Source organism: Acanthisitta chloris, unplaced genomic scaffold, assembly GCF_000695815.1.
Source record: "Acanthisitta chloris isolate BGI_N310 unplaced genomic scaffold, ASM69581v1 scaffold11217, whole genome shotgun sequence".
Classification (NCBI taxonomy): domain Eukaryota; kingdom Metazoa; phylum Chordata; class Aves; order Passeriformes; family Acanthisittidae; genus Acanthisitta; species Acanthisitta chloris.
Window position 1 is genome coordinate 32,434 of NW_008683209.1, and position 14,396 is coordinate 46,829.

Sequence of the window (14,396 nt, forward strand, 5' to 3'; positions counted from 1 at the left end):
AATTTTTCCGTGAAGAACTAGATGACAATTTTTCTATCTTGCCCTGTAGAGATGCGTGAGTGCAGTAGTATTTTTTGAGCTTGTTCTCTCTGTGTAACCTGAGCTATGCTTTACTAGATACATTGCCATAAATCTTTTGAATAAAATAGACCTTTTGACAGCAGATCAGGCAGTGTAGAGAGTGTCTGACTATTAGCCGTTTAGCAAGGAATATATCATTCAATTTCAACCCTTTAGGGAAGAATGTTTAATGTAGTTACAGTGCTTTTGACTTGCCAGTTTTTTAACCAGGGACTTAAATTAATCAATCAAATGGATTTTGCTGAATGGTTCCTAATGCAGTGAAAAATCACAGACAGGGATTGGCCTGGATCTTTGTGGAGTTTTGTCTGCGTAGAGCTTTCACACACTTCCCAAATGTGTTCATTTCCTGGGAATTCATTTTCTGATGGCACACAAAATAAGCTGTAGTGCTTATTTGAAGTGGGTGATATCTTAAGTAATGCAAGTCCCTTCTGAGGAAGGAAACAAATAAGGAGTCTTGAATTTGTTGGGAACTTTGTGTGGTTTGTTGCATTGAGTATTTTTTGCTTGCTTGCTCCACGGCATTCTGATGCTCTGCAGGTTGTCTTCCAAAAAAATAAACTGTTCTCTGTCTTCAAATATCAGAAATTGTATTCAGAATACACAGTGTTGTGGCAATGAATAAACAGCGTAACAGTAGCCCAGTAGAATGGAACTTTTCAAGAAGTCATTTCAGTTTTACTATTCTGTTTCCTCCCACTTTCTTCTCAAAGCTCCCTGTTTGCAATATGGAGAAACTAAAGATATGCTATGTAGATTTTGTAGGAGTTTGAAGTTTTTGTTAATGTCAGCTCATTTTAGTTAAACAGCTAATAATTTTACTTTGAATTCTGACTCTGTGTATTTGTTAGTTATCTCGGTTGGGAGAAATACACATGACAAGAAGGTAAAAAAGACCATTTAAACAGATTATGAAAAATATGGTGTCTCAACCTGTCATGCTTTGTGACCAGCTGTGTACATGCAACTGTGTCATCTTTAAGTCTCTGCAAAGCAGTGTCATATGAGCTGTCACACCTGAATTTCTGCCAGAGCTACTGTTCCACGCAGCTTGGTTATCTCAAGCTCATGATACTGCTGCTCTGTGGCTTCCAGGGTCAGGAAGAAAATTTGCCATCCTTGCTTTCAAGAATTTCAAAATTCAGAGTCGTTGGAGCTGATAAAACTGAGCCTGATACTGGTCTGTTGGAGGAATAGCTCTTTAATATCCTGTAATTTTATGTTGCTTTTATTTGGAAAACTGTGAGAATGTTTTAAATATTGCAGTGTAAAAAAAATTCCAAATAAGGGTTGCGTTTTTTGTAGTCTTAATTCACTTTGTGTGCAATGCTTTATGATACAGTTTTCAGTTGTGCAGGCATAAATGGTGTGTTTGTTTCCTCTCCTTCATTAACTCCTTCTGCAGGCAAAGACAGGCCTCTAGGCATGAGCGGAGATAGTGTAGGAAGTCAGTTTTCCTGTGTCATTTATTGCAAGAAGTTGTGTTCTGAAAAGGAGTAATGAGAGGAAAATGATCTCACAGTTAGTAACTGGTTGGAACTGCAGTTGTTTGACAGTGGATTTTCTTTGCTTTGTTCATAATGGTCTGTGGGCAACTGTTATCCAGATATCCTAAAGTACTCAGACATGGGTGATCCTTCTTCAGTGGCTGGGAGAAGAGGATTAGAAGATGGAATTTGGGAGATGGACTAGCAGGAGGGTATCTGAGCATCACAGGCTGACATTGAAATTCATAGGAGCTGTGTTCTGAACTTGTACACTGCACATCAAAAAATGTGAGGCGCTTTGAAAAATTAGGCCTTCAAATGTTACACTGGAAAGCCGGAATTGGTTTGTGCTGCTGACAGTTACTATCTTCTCTGTTGTCTTGTAGTTTCTAGTCTATAAAGTAAGGAAGTTTATAAATGTTTGAAGCATTTTAGTTGTACAGAGAGTGTTCAAAGGAGTGGTGTATAGCATCAAATGGTGGTTCTTGAGAATGTGATACAGTGAGCAGCATAAAAAAGAGACATATATGTACTATAAATATATTAGGGAATATAACAATTCTTTGCTCTTTCGGAGATTTTGAGAGAGTCAGTAAATTCACAGCTGGACTAATCTAAAAATGCTGTGTAAACCTTCTGTTCCAGGTATAAATCTAGCACTGACTGACAGGGTGTGAAGAAGCTGCTAGTTTTTAGTGGTTTGGGTTTTATTTAAAAAATACAATTACTTTTTTTTGTGAAAGAGGAGAAACTAATTGGCACCTGTCCTGTTTAAAGTAGTGTTACCAGCATCCTGTGACTTAAGACTGAAAGAATGACCTTCCCTTTCTGAGTCATTCTCAGTCTTGCAGTCCTTTTGCTCATGCTGCTGTCCAAGAGCTACCTGAGTTTACTTTTTCACCATGTCGTGTTCAGTTACTTCTATGGTTCTTAGTGTAACTGGAAACATTTGTGAAGACAATTATGCAAAATCTAGTTTGTTGTAAAAGAGTGGACTTTACAATAAAAGCTTATTAAAAAGACATCTTGGAAGAAAGACATCTTGGAGGGGTATGGGAAACATTTAACAGCATAATGAACTATTCAACTAAAACCTACTGTGAAATGTTTTCTGCCTATTGCCAACAGGTTCAGTATTATGAGGCTTTATTTGCTTTGTGGATGGTGTGATAAGACCCTTACTAGCTTCTGTGTAGTTGGGATGTACATACTTAGCTGTAGAAGATCATCCTTTATTCTACGTAGTTTTTGTACGTGTTTTCATCCTAAGCATATAAAAATATTTGTGTGTGTTTTTAGAGAACATAGGGAATGATGAGGGAAGAAACAGGAAAACCCACTAGATAAATATTTGGCCCTAAGCCAGATGTCACTGGCAGGATTTATGGTCTTTTGATCATGGGTCAGTTTACACAGCTGCAGGCCTGCTGTCAACAGACTGGGTACATCTGCCTCAAAGGGGCAAAGAGTCTTTGCATAGGAGTTGGAAGGCCTCATGAAAAGGGTTTTAAACTAGATTTGAAGGGGGAAAAGGATAAAACTAGGATCCCTGGATTTAAGCACAGGGTCAGCATACCAGTGTTTCGGGGACAGTATGCAAGAAGATCCTTCAGTCTGCTGTCTCAATGGCTGTAGGAGGTGGAGGTCCATACATGAGCAAAGGCACAAAGGTTATTGATGTGTTAGACACTATGGAAGTGCCTGAGAACATAATGTAGAAATTAGGATTTCTCACCCCTAAAAGGTTGTGGGATTAATAGCCCAACTGAAGTGCATCTATGCCAATGCATGTAGCATGGGCAACAAGCAGGAGAAATGAAGCGGTTGTGTGGCAGCGAAGCTAGGACATAGTTGCCATCAAAATATGGTTACAAGGACAAATTCTGACATTTTTTTTATGTCCTGTTCTGTAAAGATTGTAGTACAGCATTGACTGAAAACATCTAAATTTAAATGAACTTCAGACAATAGCACAAGAGACCCTCCTGAGAGTTTCAGGTGGGGGTTTTTTCTACTTGAGGCATGAATAATTTGTTTCATGATCGAGAAAATGATATGCTGTAGTAGGTTCACAAATATGGAGAGCATGACAGAAACAAAAGCACTAAACAACAAAGGATGATGTAAACCAAACAACGGGATGTGAAGCCTTTGCTAGGACTTGATAACCTTTTCCTTGTTTGCTTAGAGATTTCCGTGTGCAGAGATAATACTCTCAGAACCATTGCTTAGTGAGTGAGCATTTGTAATAGTAATTACTTGAAAAGCTTGCCACATGTTGTGATGCTAATTTCAAAATTTATATAACCCCCAATCCTCCATTTTTATACCTGTTGGGAAGATCAGAATATAATTTTCTAATCATGGCAATTTTGAAAAATAGTTGAGGCTTGGATTATGCTAGAATTTTGTGTGGTAAGATGATAAAACAAGCAAAGGTACTAGTCTGGCAGTGAGTGTGTTTAAACAAGATGGTCTGCCTTATCAAATGAAGTTATTAACAAAGTTTGTCTTTCTCTTATCCATGCATGTCTTAGTACAGGCTATGAAAATTGTTACTTCATTTGAAGTTCCCCAAACTAAAGTGATTTGTTCTTTTTAATTAGGAGAGGCATTGTTAAGGGAAAGATTTCTTGTACATTTGCCATGCTACTGAAAAATGGCTAAAGTTCTGTGAGGCCTGTGTCAGAATATGTAAGTTGATACTAAATTTGAAAAATATTTAGTACGGACAAACAGTAAATACATAAATAATGTGTAGTGGGGAAGTTTTATGTACAGTGAATTACCTAAGTACTGTACTAAAATTGAGCCCTTGAAGCATCTAGGTTACCAGTTTAACTGGAAATACCCACTGTTGTTAATGTAAATGAGAGCTCATTGACATGCAGAAATGAGATCATGGCTGGTTTTTCTTCATGAGAATGCTTGACTACTTGCTCTTAAATAGTTACATAAAGTATGCGTACATACATGTCCACTTGTATACATACCTGTATACATATATACACACATACATTTGGTAAGACAAGCTCTTGGTCTGAGCTCTTTTTCTACCCAGTTAGAAGAGAAAAGTGCATGGATAGTTGGCTTCCTTTTTTGTGAGCTTTACCGCTGATGTCTATTGCAGTCTGCAGGAAGACCGAAAAATTGACACCGACAGGTTGAATATAGCTTTGTCTTTTGTGGTCTGGCAGAACTCCTAAATTCTTAGGAAATAAGACTTGACAGTTTGTGTTATTAATTGGACAACAATCTAATCATGTTATGACTGACTTCAATCTAATGCTCCACATCAGTTGATTCTTGTCATCCTCCAAGAATGCATCATTTTTTCTTCATTTTTTGTTTGTTGGGTTTTTTTTGGTGGGTTTTTTTTCTTTTGTTTTGCTTTGCTTTTTATGCTGTTACTCACGTCTTCAGGAAATGTCACTATTCAAGGAACATAGAGTGTAGAACCAAAAAGGCTTTAAAACAATTCTGTTCTCATGTGAACGGTAATTTATATAATGAAGTAATACCAAAGATTGTGGTAAGTGAAGTATGTTGGCAGGCCTGATTTGGCTTCACTGAATCTGAAATAACTGCTCTGCAACTGTTTTATTCAGTTCAGCCTACGTGTTTTGTAGCTGTGACTAGTGCCACTATAGTTATTGAAAATCCAAAAAGACAAGTATAATTTCCCACATTTGCATGTCAGACATTTTGTTAACTACATTGTTCACATTTTAATTCTCTGAACCTAATTATTTCCTAAATGCTACATTTATTTTGTCAGCAAAGCACAAGTATTTTTTACTGCAGTAATTTTGACAAGCATTTGGTGGAAGTATTGCTTCCCCTGTAGTGCTTATTATCACCCTATATAAATGGCTAGTTCTTATTACAGCTTTAGTAAGCAACAGCTGCATATCTAGATCTTTAAGATTGGGCTTAAAACAGAAATGTCTTTTTTTTAATCATACATGAATTTTCCAGAACTGCAACTAAATGTTATTTAGTTTGAAATAAATTTCTTTACAACAGCTCCTTTGTGAAAATAGCTGCCTGACATCTCTGATAAAAAATTCCAGTGAACTGAGCAAAGATAATGAGACTGTCGAATTTTAATGTGGTTTTAAAGCCATTTAATTATTTAATTTAATATCTGGAAGGTGTTTTTTCTAGTTCTCAAGTGGCAATTTGCTGTTAGATTCAAGACTCTTCTGAAAGTAAACTTCAGTAATGAAAGGTGATTTCTACTTTGTAGAAATCTGTTGAGGAACTCCCTTTAAATTGTCAGTTTGAAATTTATTTTTTTAAAAAGAGACTAAAGGCCTGTCTCTCATTAAAAATCTTTTATAGTGTTATAACTTGATATATTCACCAAATTAGTTGCCATCTCTTTTGTCCTTTCTGGAATGTCAGTTTTACGTTAGTATGAAATTGCTGTTTTCATGTTTATAGGATCGGTTAGAAGATAATTTAAAAAATGTTATAGTAAATATATGTTTGGGCCAAAAGTAGAATTACAGTTAGAAATTTCAGATCCACTGATGTCATCATACTGACACATCTTTGTTTTCAGATGGAAAAGTGTTTCAAAAACAGCAAACAACTGTATAAACAGCCATGAAGTAGTATTAGCTGAGTATTTGCCTTTCTAAGATTTTCATGCTTGAGCTGTGGTGCTGTTTAGAATTTCTTCTTGCTGTGTGTCTCCAATTCTCATACACAGACGTAGTGTCAAACTCTTCTACGTTCCACAGTAACTGAGGCTCAAATCTCTTACTGTATTGATGAAGGTTACCAGGACATGTGTGAGAGAGGCAGAGCTTAGTGTTAAAGCTGTAGATACTTGAAGAAATGGACCTGAACATTAAGAGGTTAAAAAAATAAAACAAATTGATTGTGGATTAAAATGATAATATGAGTTCAGAACCTCTTCAGATTTGATAGAAGAAACAGTTTTAGATATATAAGAGAAAATAATTCCTTTGGGGAATCTTTTTATTTTCTTCCATTAGAGAAATCTGCAAGCTTCTTATAGTCCCAGTTCAAAATGCTGGGAAAAAATGTTTGGTGATAAGAAGTTCCAAAGGCCAATAATGTTCTTGATTAAAATACAGTTTATTTTCAGCTTAAAAGCTTTTTTCCAATTAAATCCACATTCAATTTGTGTATGTCATCATATTGACTCTTAAATTCTTGAAGTCTTCATTAGCATTAGTTAGTGTGATGTACTGATTTTCTCTGTAGTTTGGGGAAATTTGTACTAGAGAGTATTCCACAGTAATTGAGTAACTGGATTTCACTGGAATTTGTTGACCACGAATAAGACCACTCCAGAAAAGTACACTGGTTGGCTTGTCCTGCCTCTTGTGTTATGGACTGCTGGCATACAGCAAATATAAGATTTGATAATGGAAGTGCTAAGGCTACATAAGGACAGAGACCTGAAGTAGCCATATATTTCATTATTTCTCAGGTTTATTGACATTCACAGTATATAAAACACACTAAATCTCTATTTCCCTGTTTTTACTAATGAAAGTGAATATTTAACATGAAGCCAAAGTCTTCTAGAAAGCTTAAAGTGTTACTTTGTGGGTTTATTTTCAATACTGGGATCAGCTGCCCATGAATCTGCTATGAGAGAAGTGTATCACAATTAGTCAGTCATGTTACTTTTAAAAGGGAGTAATAAGGATATTTCTGATCTCTGCAAGATGAATGAATTGTTGGAGAAATATTGTAGTGTGTGTGTTTTAAAAAATGAAGTTTTCACATATAAGGTTTTTTTATGTTGTCGATGAATCTGTCAAGAAAAAGACTCTTTAAAACTAGACTTCAAGCTGATGAACCTGTGGATAAATTCTAGAAAGCGCGTTACTTCACTGTTGCCAAATTTTAGTGAAGCTGGATCTGTATGCCAGTGAAGTATGTTGGGTTTTCCTCCCATGAAGCACTCGTTTTATTTTTTTACGTACCAAGACCACACATGGTTCTTGGTGCACTTTCCTGGAGCTTTGGCAGTTTGCACAACAGTAATTAATTTCTATTTTACATGCTTTGCTGTAGAGTATTTTATCTAAGGATTAGTAAAGTAGATTGTGATAAGTTTATTAATCTGACATGAATTTTGGAGTGACTCCTGCTTTTTTCTGCCTGCCATTTTTCTCTACATTTTTCTTTCTCTGTTTCTGAAGGCTGCCTTATATCGTCTGAGTGGAGATTGGAATCCTTTACATCTTGATCCAAGTTTTGCTGCTCTTGGAGGTGAGCTGAGGGATACCATTGTAGTAATATTTGGATGAAGGACAATGTAAATGTAGTTTTAATATTTTTTCCACTTTGTCTTTACATCTTTAACTACCTGGAGAGAGCAGTGCTTTTTTTATAGCTGTTCTTAGAGTCACCATTAGATGTCTTCAAAGTTCTACATGACAGCTCACTCTGAAGCATTGCGCCTTGTAGCTAGAAATGCAGAATGGTGCTTGGACTCTTCCTACAAAGCAAACATGCCTCCCACCCCATGTTCCTTTAGAGATTGTTTGTTGCCACTATTCTGTTGTTACAGTCTCTGTTTCATAACCAGAAATTATTGACTATTGGAGCTTCAGAAGGAATTAGTACATTCTTCAATGTGTAGTTCTTTCCATCTAAATTTTGAGATTATGTTGGTCTCAGTGAAATTTTTTGTTCTTCTATGTGGTCTCTTCAGTCTCAATAATCCTAGGAGAGCAGGAGAGATGGAGTTTGTTAGCACATCTTTCCTGCAAAATTGCTTAACTGCACCTCTTGCTAACACCTGTGTGTTAGCTTGTTCATTGATGTAGTTCTGCATGCCAGAGCTTTAAATGAGAGGCTGCACAAACTGATTCTTGAAGAGATGCAATTGCTGAAAAAGGATCTGTTTTCTTAATATCCTGTTGTAGTTATTTTTCAGCGTTCTTTTCAGGCCTTGCTAGTAATATAGTATGATTACTCCAGGCATACAGCAATTTGATTTACCTAAGAAATTTTCCTGACTATATATGCAATCATCATAAATGTTACGTGAAAATACTGATCTATAATAATTGGTCAGCAGTTTTCTGGTGAATTTCTTTTTAATATACATATATCATTGTATGGTGTTCTTACCAAGATAAATAGAGCAGAGCAATGCTTCCTTGTTCAGATCACACTTAACATACTTTCACAAATTATCTCTTTTCATAAGTGCATACTAATTGTTTGGTTAGCTCAGTTTTATTTAATTCTATGTAATTTGGGTTAATAAGTAATGATAGTCGAATACTAGAGACCGTAAAGAGATTTCTCTGGCCTGTTAAACCATTCCATTGTTTGTTCATGTGATGATTTTGGATAAATATTTACTCTTGAAGATGCTGGAAGTGAAAAATACATGTCTGTAATTGAAAACCCAGTGTTTAAAATAACAATGGTAATCCTTTAATAACCTTACAAAAGAAGTGGAGTAAAAATCTTCTACCTGCTCGCACAAAGAGCACTGGCACTTAGAGACAGTGAAAATGAAATACACTCTAGATGAGGTAGCATCTGTCTGAACATAGAACTGCGGCACTGGATTTTCGAACTGTGGCACTACCATTGAAATACCTATACAAAATGTAAGTACAAGCAAAGAGGAATATTACTGCAGGGGTATTCCACAAATACGTTTGTTTCTAGTTATGCAAAAGCTTTTTTCTTTGGGCATGTGCACACACCTTCTTGTCTGGTAACAACCTTTGTGTATGTTCTTTTTAACTGGCACTCACCAGTGTGTGCTGGAAGGAAGCATTCAGCATGTGTTCAGTTGTTCCAGCATGATTGTTAAGCCTTCTGGTGGGTAATATTTCAGAGGAGATATCCTTACATGAAAAAGCCTGTTTATATTCCTGTGCTTTTATTTCTGTATCTTGTGAGTATTTCCAGGTGCCAGAGAGCAAAAGCAGCATTTACTTTGGTTTTGTTCTAGTCTAGATACAAAGTAATTTACTGCATTATGGAATTTTTGTTTGAGTATGCATTACTTCCATTAAGAAAATACTGGGAAAAATAGGATCATGTTTATTTGTTTCTGAGTTCTGAAGAGTGATGGTTTCAGGTTCTTGCATGGCAAATTGAACTAAGTTGTTGAAGAGCTTAATGTCACTATAACATTCTGAATGAGAAATATCAAGTACTGATGATGTTACAATTGTGTCACTAGTCTGTTTTAAAATTCACTGCATGGTATCTTTGTGCTTTCAGAACAGTGCACATTGCACACAAAAGAGACTGCTATTCAAAGTGTCCATACTCAGATATTTTACAGGAAAGAAATGGCAGAATGATCAGAGTGCAGTACTTACAGTGAGAAAACACAGTCATGTTCCTTCTAGCCTGTCCTTCTATCATGTCTTCTCTTCTAACCTAATGAGTCAAAATTTCTGTTTGTCATGTTTAATCCTGCTAGCATTGTCTTCCCTTTGGACTGTCTCATAATTCCCATCTTCTCCAGCTTTGAATCTATCATGATTTAACCTCAGCCAGCAGCTAATTACCACACAGCCACTTGCTCATTCCTTCCCCTTCCCCTCTTCTCCTCTCCTTTTCCCCCTCACCCCCAGCCTCAGTAGGATGGGAAGGAGAGTTGGAGGGAAAATATGGTAAAACTTATGGACTGAGATCAGAATGCTCTAATTACTGAAACAAAGCGAAATATTATAATACTAATGAAGCTACTACTAGTGATAATAATAATGAAAAGGAGAGGGAAGAGAAGAAAAACCCAAGAGAAACAAATGATGCACAAGATAATTGTTCACCACCTGCTGACTGATGCCCAGCCTATCCCTGAGCTGTGATCAGCAGCTCCTGGCCAGCTTCCCGCAGTGTACATACTGGGCATGACATTCTGTGGTATGAAATACCCTTTTGGCCAGTTTGAGTCTGCTGTCCTCGTTATGTTTCCTCATGGCTTCTTGTGCACCTACTCAGTGGCAAAGCATGGGACACTGAAATGTCTTTAGCTTAGGTTAGGCACTACTTAGCAACAGCCAAAACATCAGACTAAATTCAAAGCACAGCACTGTGCCAGGTACTAGGGAAGAAAATTAATTATATCCCAGCCAAAGCTGGGACAGAGTCATAGTGCCTTTTTTCTCTCTGTCTTGAAAATGGTTTCTTAAATCTTCTGTTTCTCTGCAGGCTAGACTTTTTAGAGTCTTTCTGCTTTTGCTTTTTCTCCCAGTCATTGTCCCTCGGGACAATATTTCATGCTGTGTAGGTGTTATGAGGAGTTGTTTAAAGCTCAGCATAAAGAGACTGGCAGAAAAGAGCAGCAAATGAGTTCTGGGCAAAGCAACTGGTTTCAGAGCTGAAGGTAGACAGATCTGTCTGGATTCCATGAGCGGTTGCAAGTCTGAACAATTACTGTTTACAGCCTTGTCAGGTCATAGCAACCTGTTAGGGGATGAGGACATACAAGTAGCATCCTTAAAACTTAACTGTTGCACTTCAGCAAATCGCGGCCTGGTTTTCAAAGGTTTGGTTTGTCAGACTTTGACAATACTCGAGAAAGATTCAATGCTAAGGTAATACAAAAAATACAAACCTCTGCCAAGGTCCATCTCTGGCTGGAATGCATAGAAGTGCAAGGAAACTTCGCAAAAAATGTTATACGATATAAGAAAAATGCTAATTGTATTTTCTGCGTTCTTTTTGTAGATGTGCTCAAAGTTTCTGAAATATTTTCAGGGTTTTTTTCCACTTCTAAATAAAAAAAGTTAATCTTGAAGTGTGCACTACGTTAGAAGACTGTTGATAACCATGAATAGGAATTCAAAATGGAAAGCATGATATAGTCTTAGTATCACCACTCTTTAATCATTATAATATCTCTTACCCTTGGTACGCATGCTACCATGTAAGTGTGTGTCTGGTGTGCCTATGCTCATGTACTAAAACAGTTAATCTCCTTATTTTTCATTTTTTCACTTCTACAGACAGGGACTAATTCTACCTGTGAGTCTTACAGAGCATAGACAGTGTTGGAATGCCAGTTCTCAGCAACTGCTTGCCTTTGTCTTAAAGTAGAGGAAACAATAAATGGTTACAGACACTTTTTCAGTGAGATAAATTAGAGTAAAAATAAATAGGCTTAAGAACATTATTGGGTGAAAAAGCTATTAACAAAGTGTAGGTATTCATAGAAGCAAGATTCAAAGTCCTAATATTAGAAATACTAAAATGTTGCTTCTTTAAATAGGGTTTAAGAAGCCTATACTTCATGGACTATGCACCTTTGGGTTTGCTGCTAGGAATGTTCTGAAGCAGTTTGCAAATAATGATGTGAACAGATTCAAGGCAATCAAGGTCTGTGTGTTCATTCTTTGCAGTTAATTTTCTTGATTTTTCTGGTTTTAGTGTTGAAAGAAATCTTTAATGTGGGGAAGAGGCTTTGGTACTGTCTTAACTGCCAGAATTGCTTTTACTTACTGCTGCATGCATTTCAATGTCTCTGTCTTGAATGTTTACTTAAATATTTAGGCTTTCTACTTTGATAGTTGACTAATTTTTCTCTTTGCTTTCTATGATTTCAGTAGAGCCTGTTCTTTTAAGCTTTGCATATATGTATGACGGATCCGTTCACAATCCCACTTTTTTTGTCTTGTTTTGCTTCTAGGTTCGCTTTGCAAAACCAGTCTTCCCAGGGCAAACTTTACAAACAGAAATGTGGAAGGAAGGAAATAGAATCCATTTTCAGACCAAGGTCAGAATAATCTCATCATTGTGGGCTTTAGAGAAAGATGTGTTGGTTAAAAGACTGGGGATATGAGGGGAAGCAAAAAAAAAGTGAGTCATCAAGCACACTATTGACGGAAGTTTTATAAAGTAATTAAGTAAATGGAATGAAATATTCTTACTTATTTTATGGTGTCACTAGGATTGCAATTAAAGTGCCATTGTACTTATAGGACTTCATACCCTCTTATTAAATGAGAACTCATTTCATTGTGTTTCATTTTCTGTTGGTCCACTGTGTAGAGCAAAAAGCAAGCATCCTCAGGTCATCATAGTTTGTACTAGTTTTCTGCAGTTGCTCATAACATTGTGTATGCACCTGTTTTTTAAAACATTGATTTATCTTAAATCAACTCCTACAGCTTATGCAAATATACTTGCCACAAATTTAGCCTAAATTGAGTTAAACTTAAGCTGCAGCTACATGGAGCAACTGACCTAAAAATGGAAATTTCGTAGCTGTTGGACATAGTAACAGAATTTCTAGAATTCAAGTATTTACTTGTGAGAGTTTGCATGTACAGTGTGAATTAATAGAGTTCATGATACACTTCCAAGTCCTTTGGAATTTGTAAACAGGGTGAGTTGTTTTGTTGTGTCTAAAGGCTGAATGATGTAATTGTGTGTGGTTCAGTAAAAGTTTTGGAGAGAAATTACAAGGTTTAACAGGATTATAGAAAATATTATTTGAATAGTTATAAGTTGTGGAGACTTCTATTTCTTATTGCATGTTGGATTTGTCTGAATTAAAGCCATCTTTGTGCTGGACATAAAATGTGCTTGAATCAAACTAAAAGTGGACATACAATTTTGATATGCTGGTTTGAATCCATTTTCAGTATTGTCTGAGGTGCCATGGCAGTGGATGACAAACTGTTAGGCATGATTTGAGTAATTGTTATATACAGCACCATAAGCTGGGTTGTGATACTGGATAGTCCTCCAGGTTGGCTATTTATTGTATAACTCTATATGCATTGTTAGTGAATCTGTTTGCCATCTTCTGTTAACTGCCTTAAGTCAGAATGGTTTGTCAGACTCCTCAAAGAGACAATGCCAGAATGAAACCCATTTTCTTCTTTGACTTACCTATTTCAACAAATTAAATTGGAAGGGAGTTCAGGTATTTTTCCTTGTTCTTGTAATCTTTCTTAGTTTACAATGCTTAAAAACTCGTTTCTATTGCAAGTTGCAGTAGAAGGCATGTGGAGATAGCGAAACTGTCTAGATCAACTCTTGACAACTGAGTATCTGCCTCAAGGAAAAACATTTTAGAACAATGTCTTCCTCAGAACTATGAAAAAACATTGACAGTAACTTATAATACTGGAGGTAAACTTTCAGATAAATAAGGATTTTCTATTATTTTGTGGACATAAAGCCAGCAATATGTTTTGGTAAAATTTCTCAAGAGGTAAGTAATTGTTTTGTTTGAAGAGCTCTTTGTAAAGCATAGTATAACGGCTTGCCTCAAGACTATAGCACACTTATGGGGTGGGGTTTTTTTCATTGTGTAACTTTCATGTTTTCTCTTTTCTTCATCTCTGATTTAAAAATTATAGGGAAGACTCCTTGGATGCTCTTCTGTTGTGACTTTTTGCAAATGTGTCATCTCTTTCATGTATTTTTACCCTCCCCTACAGGTCAAGGAGACTGGAGAAGTTGCTATTGCAGGGGGCTATGTGGATATAGTGCCAGCCTTGGATAAGCCTTCTGCTCGAGAGCCTCTGCAGGTAAGGGGAAGCAGTAGAAGTCTTAATGTGCAAAGCAGCATAGTTAGGCTTTATTTTTGTGAGAAACACAGGAGAAATACTTAGATCAATTACCAGTCTTATTTGCAGTACTGATGTGAGTATATGAATTCAGAGATGTTAATGCATACTTTTAAGATACAGAGGTTAATTGATCTATTTCATGGGAAAATTCCAGTTGTTTTAAGATACATGGGATTGCTGAAGTAGTTGGACGTGCTTGATGCTAATTGAACTCTTAGGACAAGCATCGTGCTATATGTTACTAAACAAGTGAGGCATGTACCAATGAGGGGCA

General features: G+C 36.5%; 1 protein-coding gene across 1 annotated transcript in view; it reads left to right on the forward strand.

The window, feature by feature from the left end:
- HSD17B4 (hydroxysteroid (17-beta) dehydrogenase 4) overlaps positions 1-14,080 on the forward strand; it is a gene marked incomplete at its 3' end in the record, with an annotated part of 44,717 nt that extends 30,637 nt beyond the window's left edge. Inside the window, exons 18-21 of the mRNA XM_009078838.1 lie at positions 7,760-7,829; positions 11,812-11,918; positions 12,229-12,315; positions 13,991-14,080. Of these exons, the coding sequence (XP_009077086.1) occupies positions 7,760-7,829; positions 11,812-11,918; positions 12,229-12,315; positions 13,991-14,080 (354 nt within the window). The remainder of the gene's footprint in view (positions 1-7,759; positions 7,830-11,811; positions 11,919-12,228; positions 12,316-13,990) is intronic.
- Between the last annotated feature and the right edge of the window lie 316 nt (positions 14,081-14,396).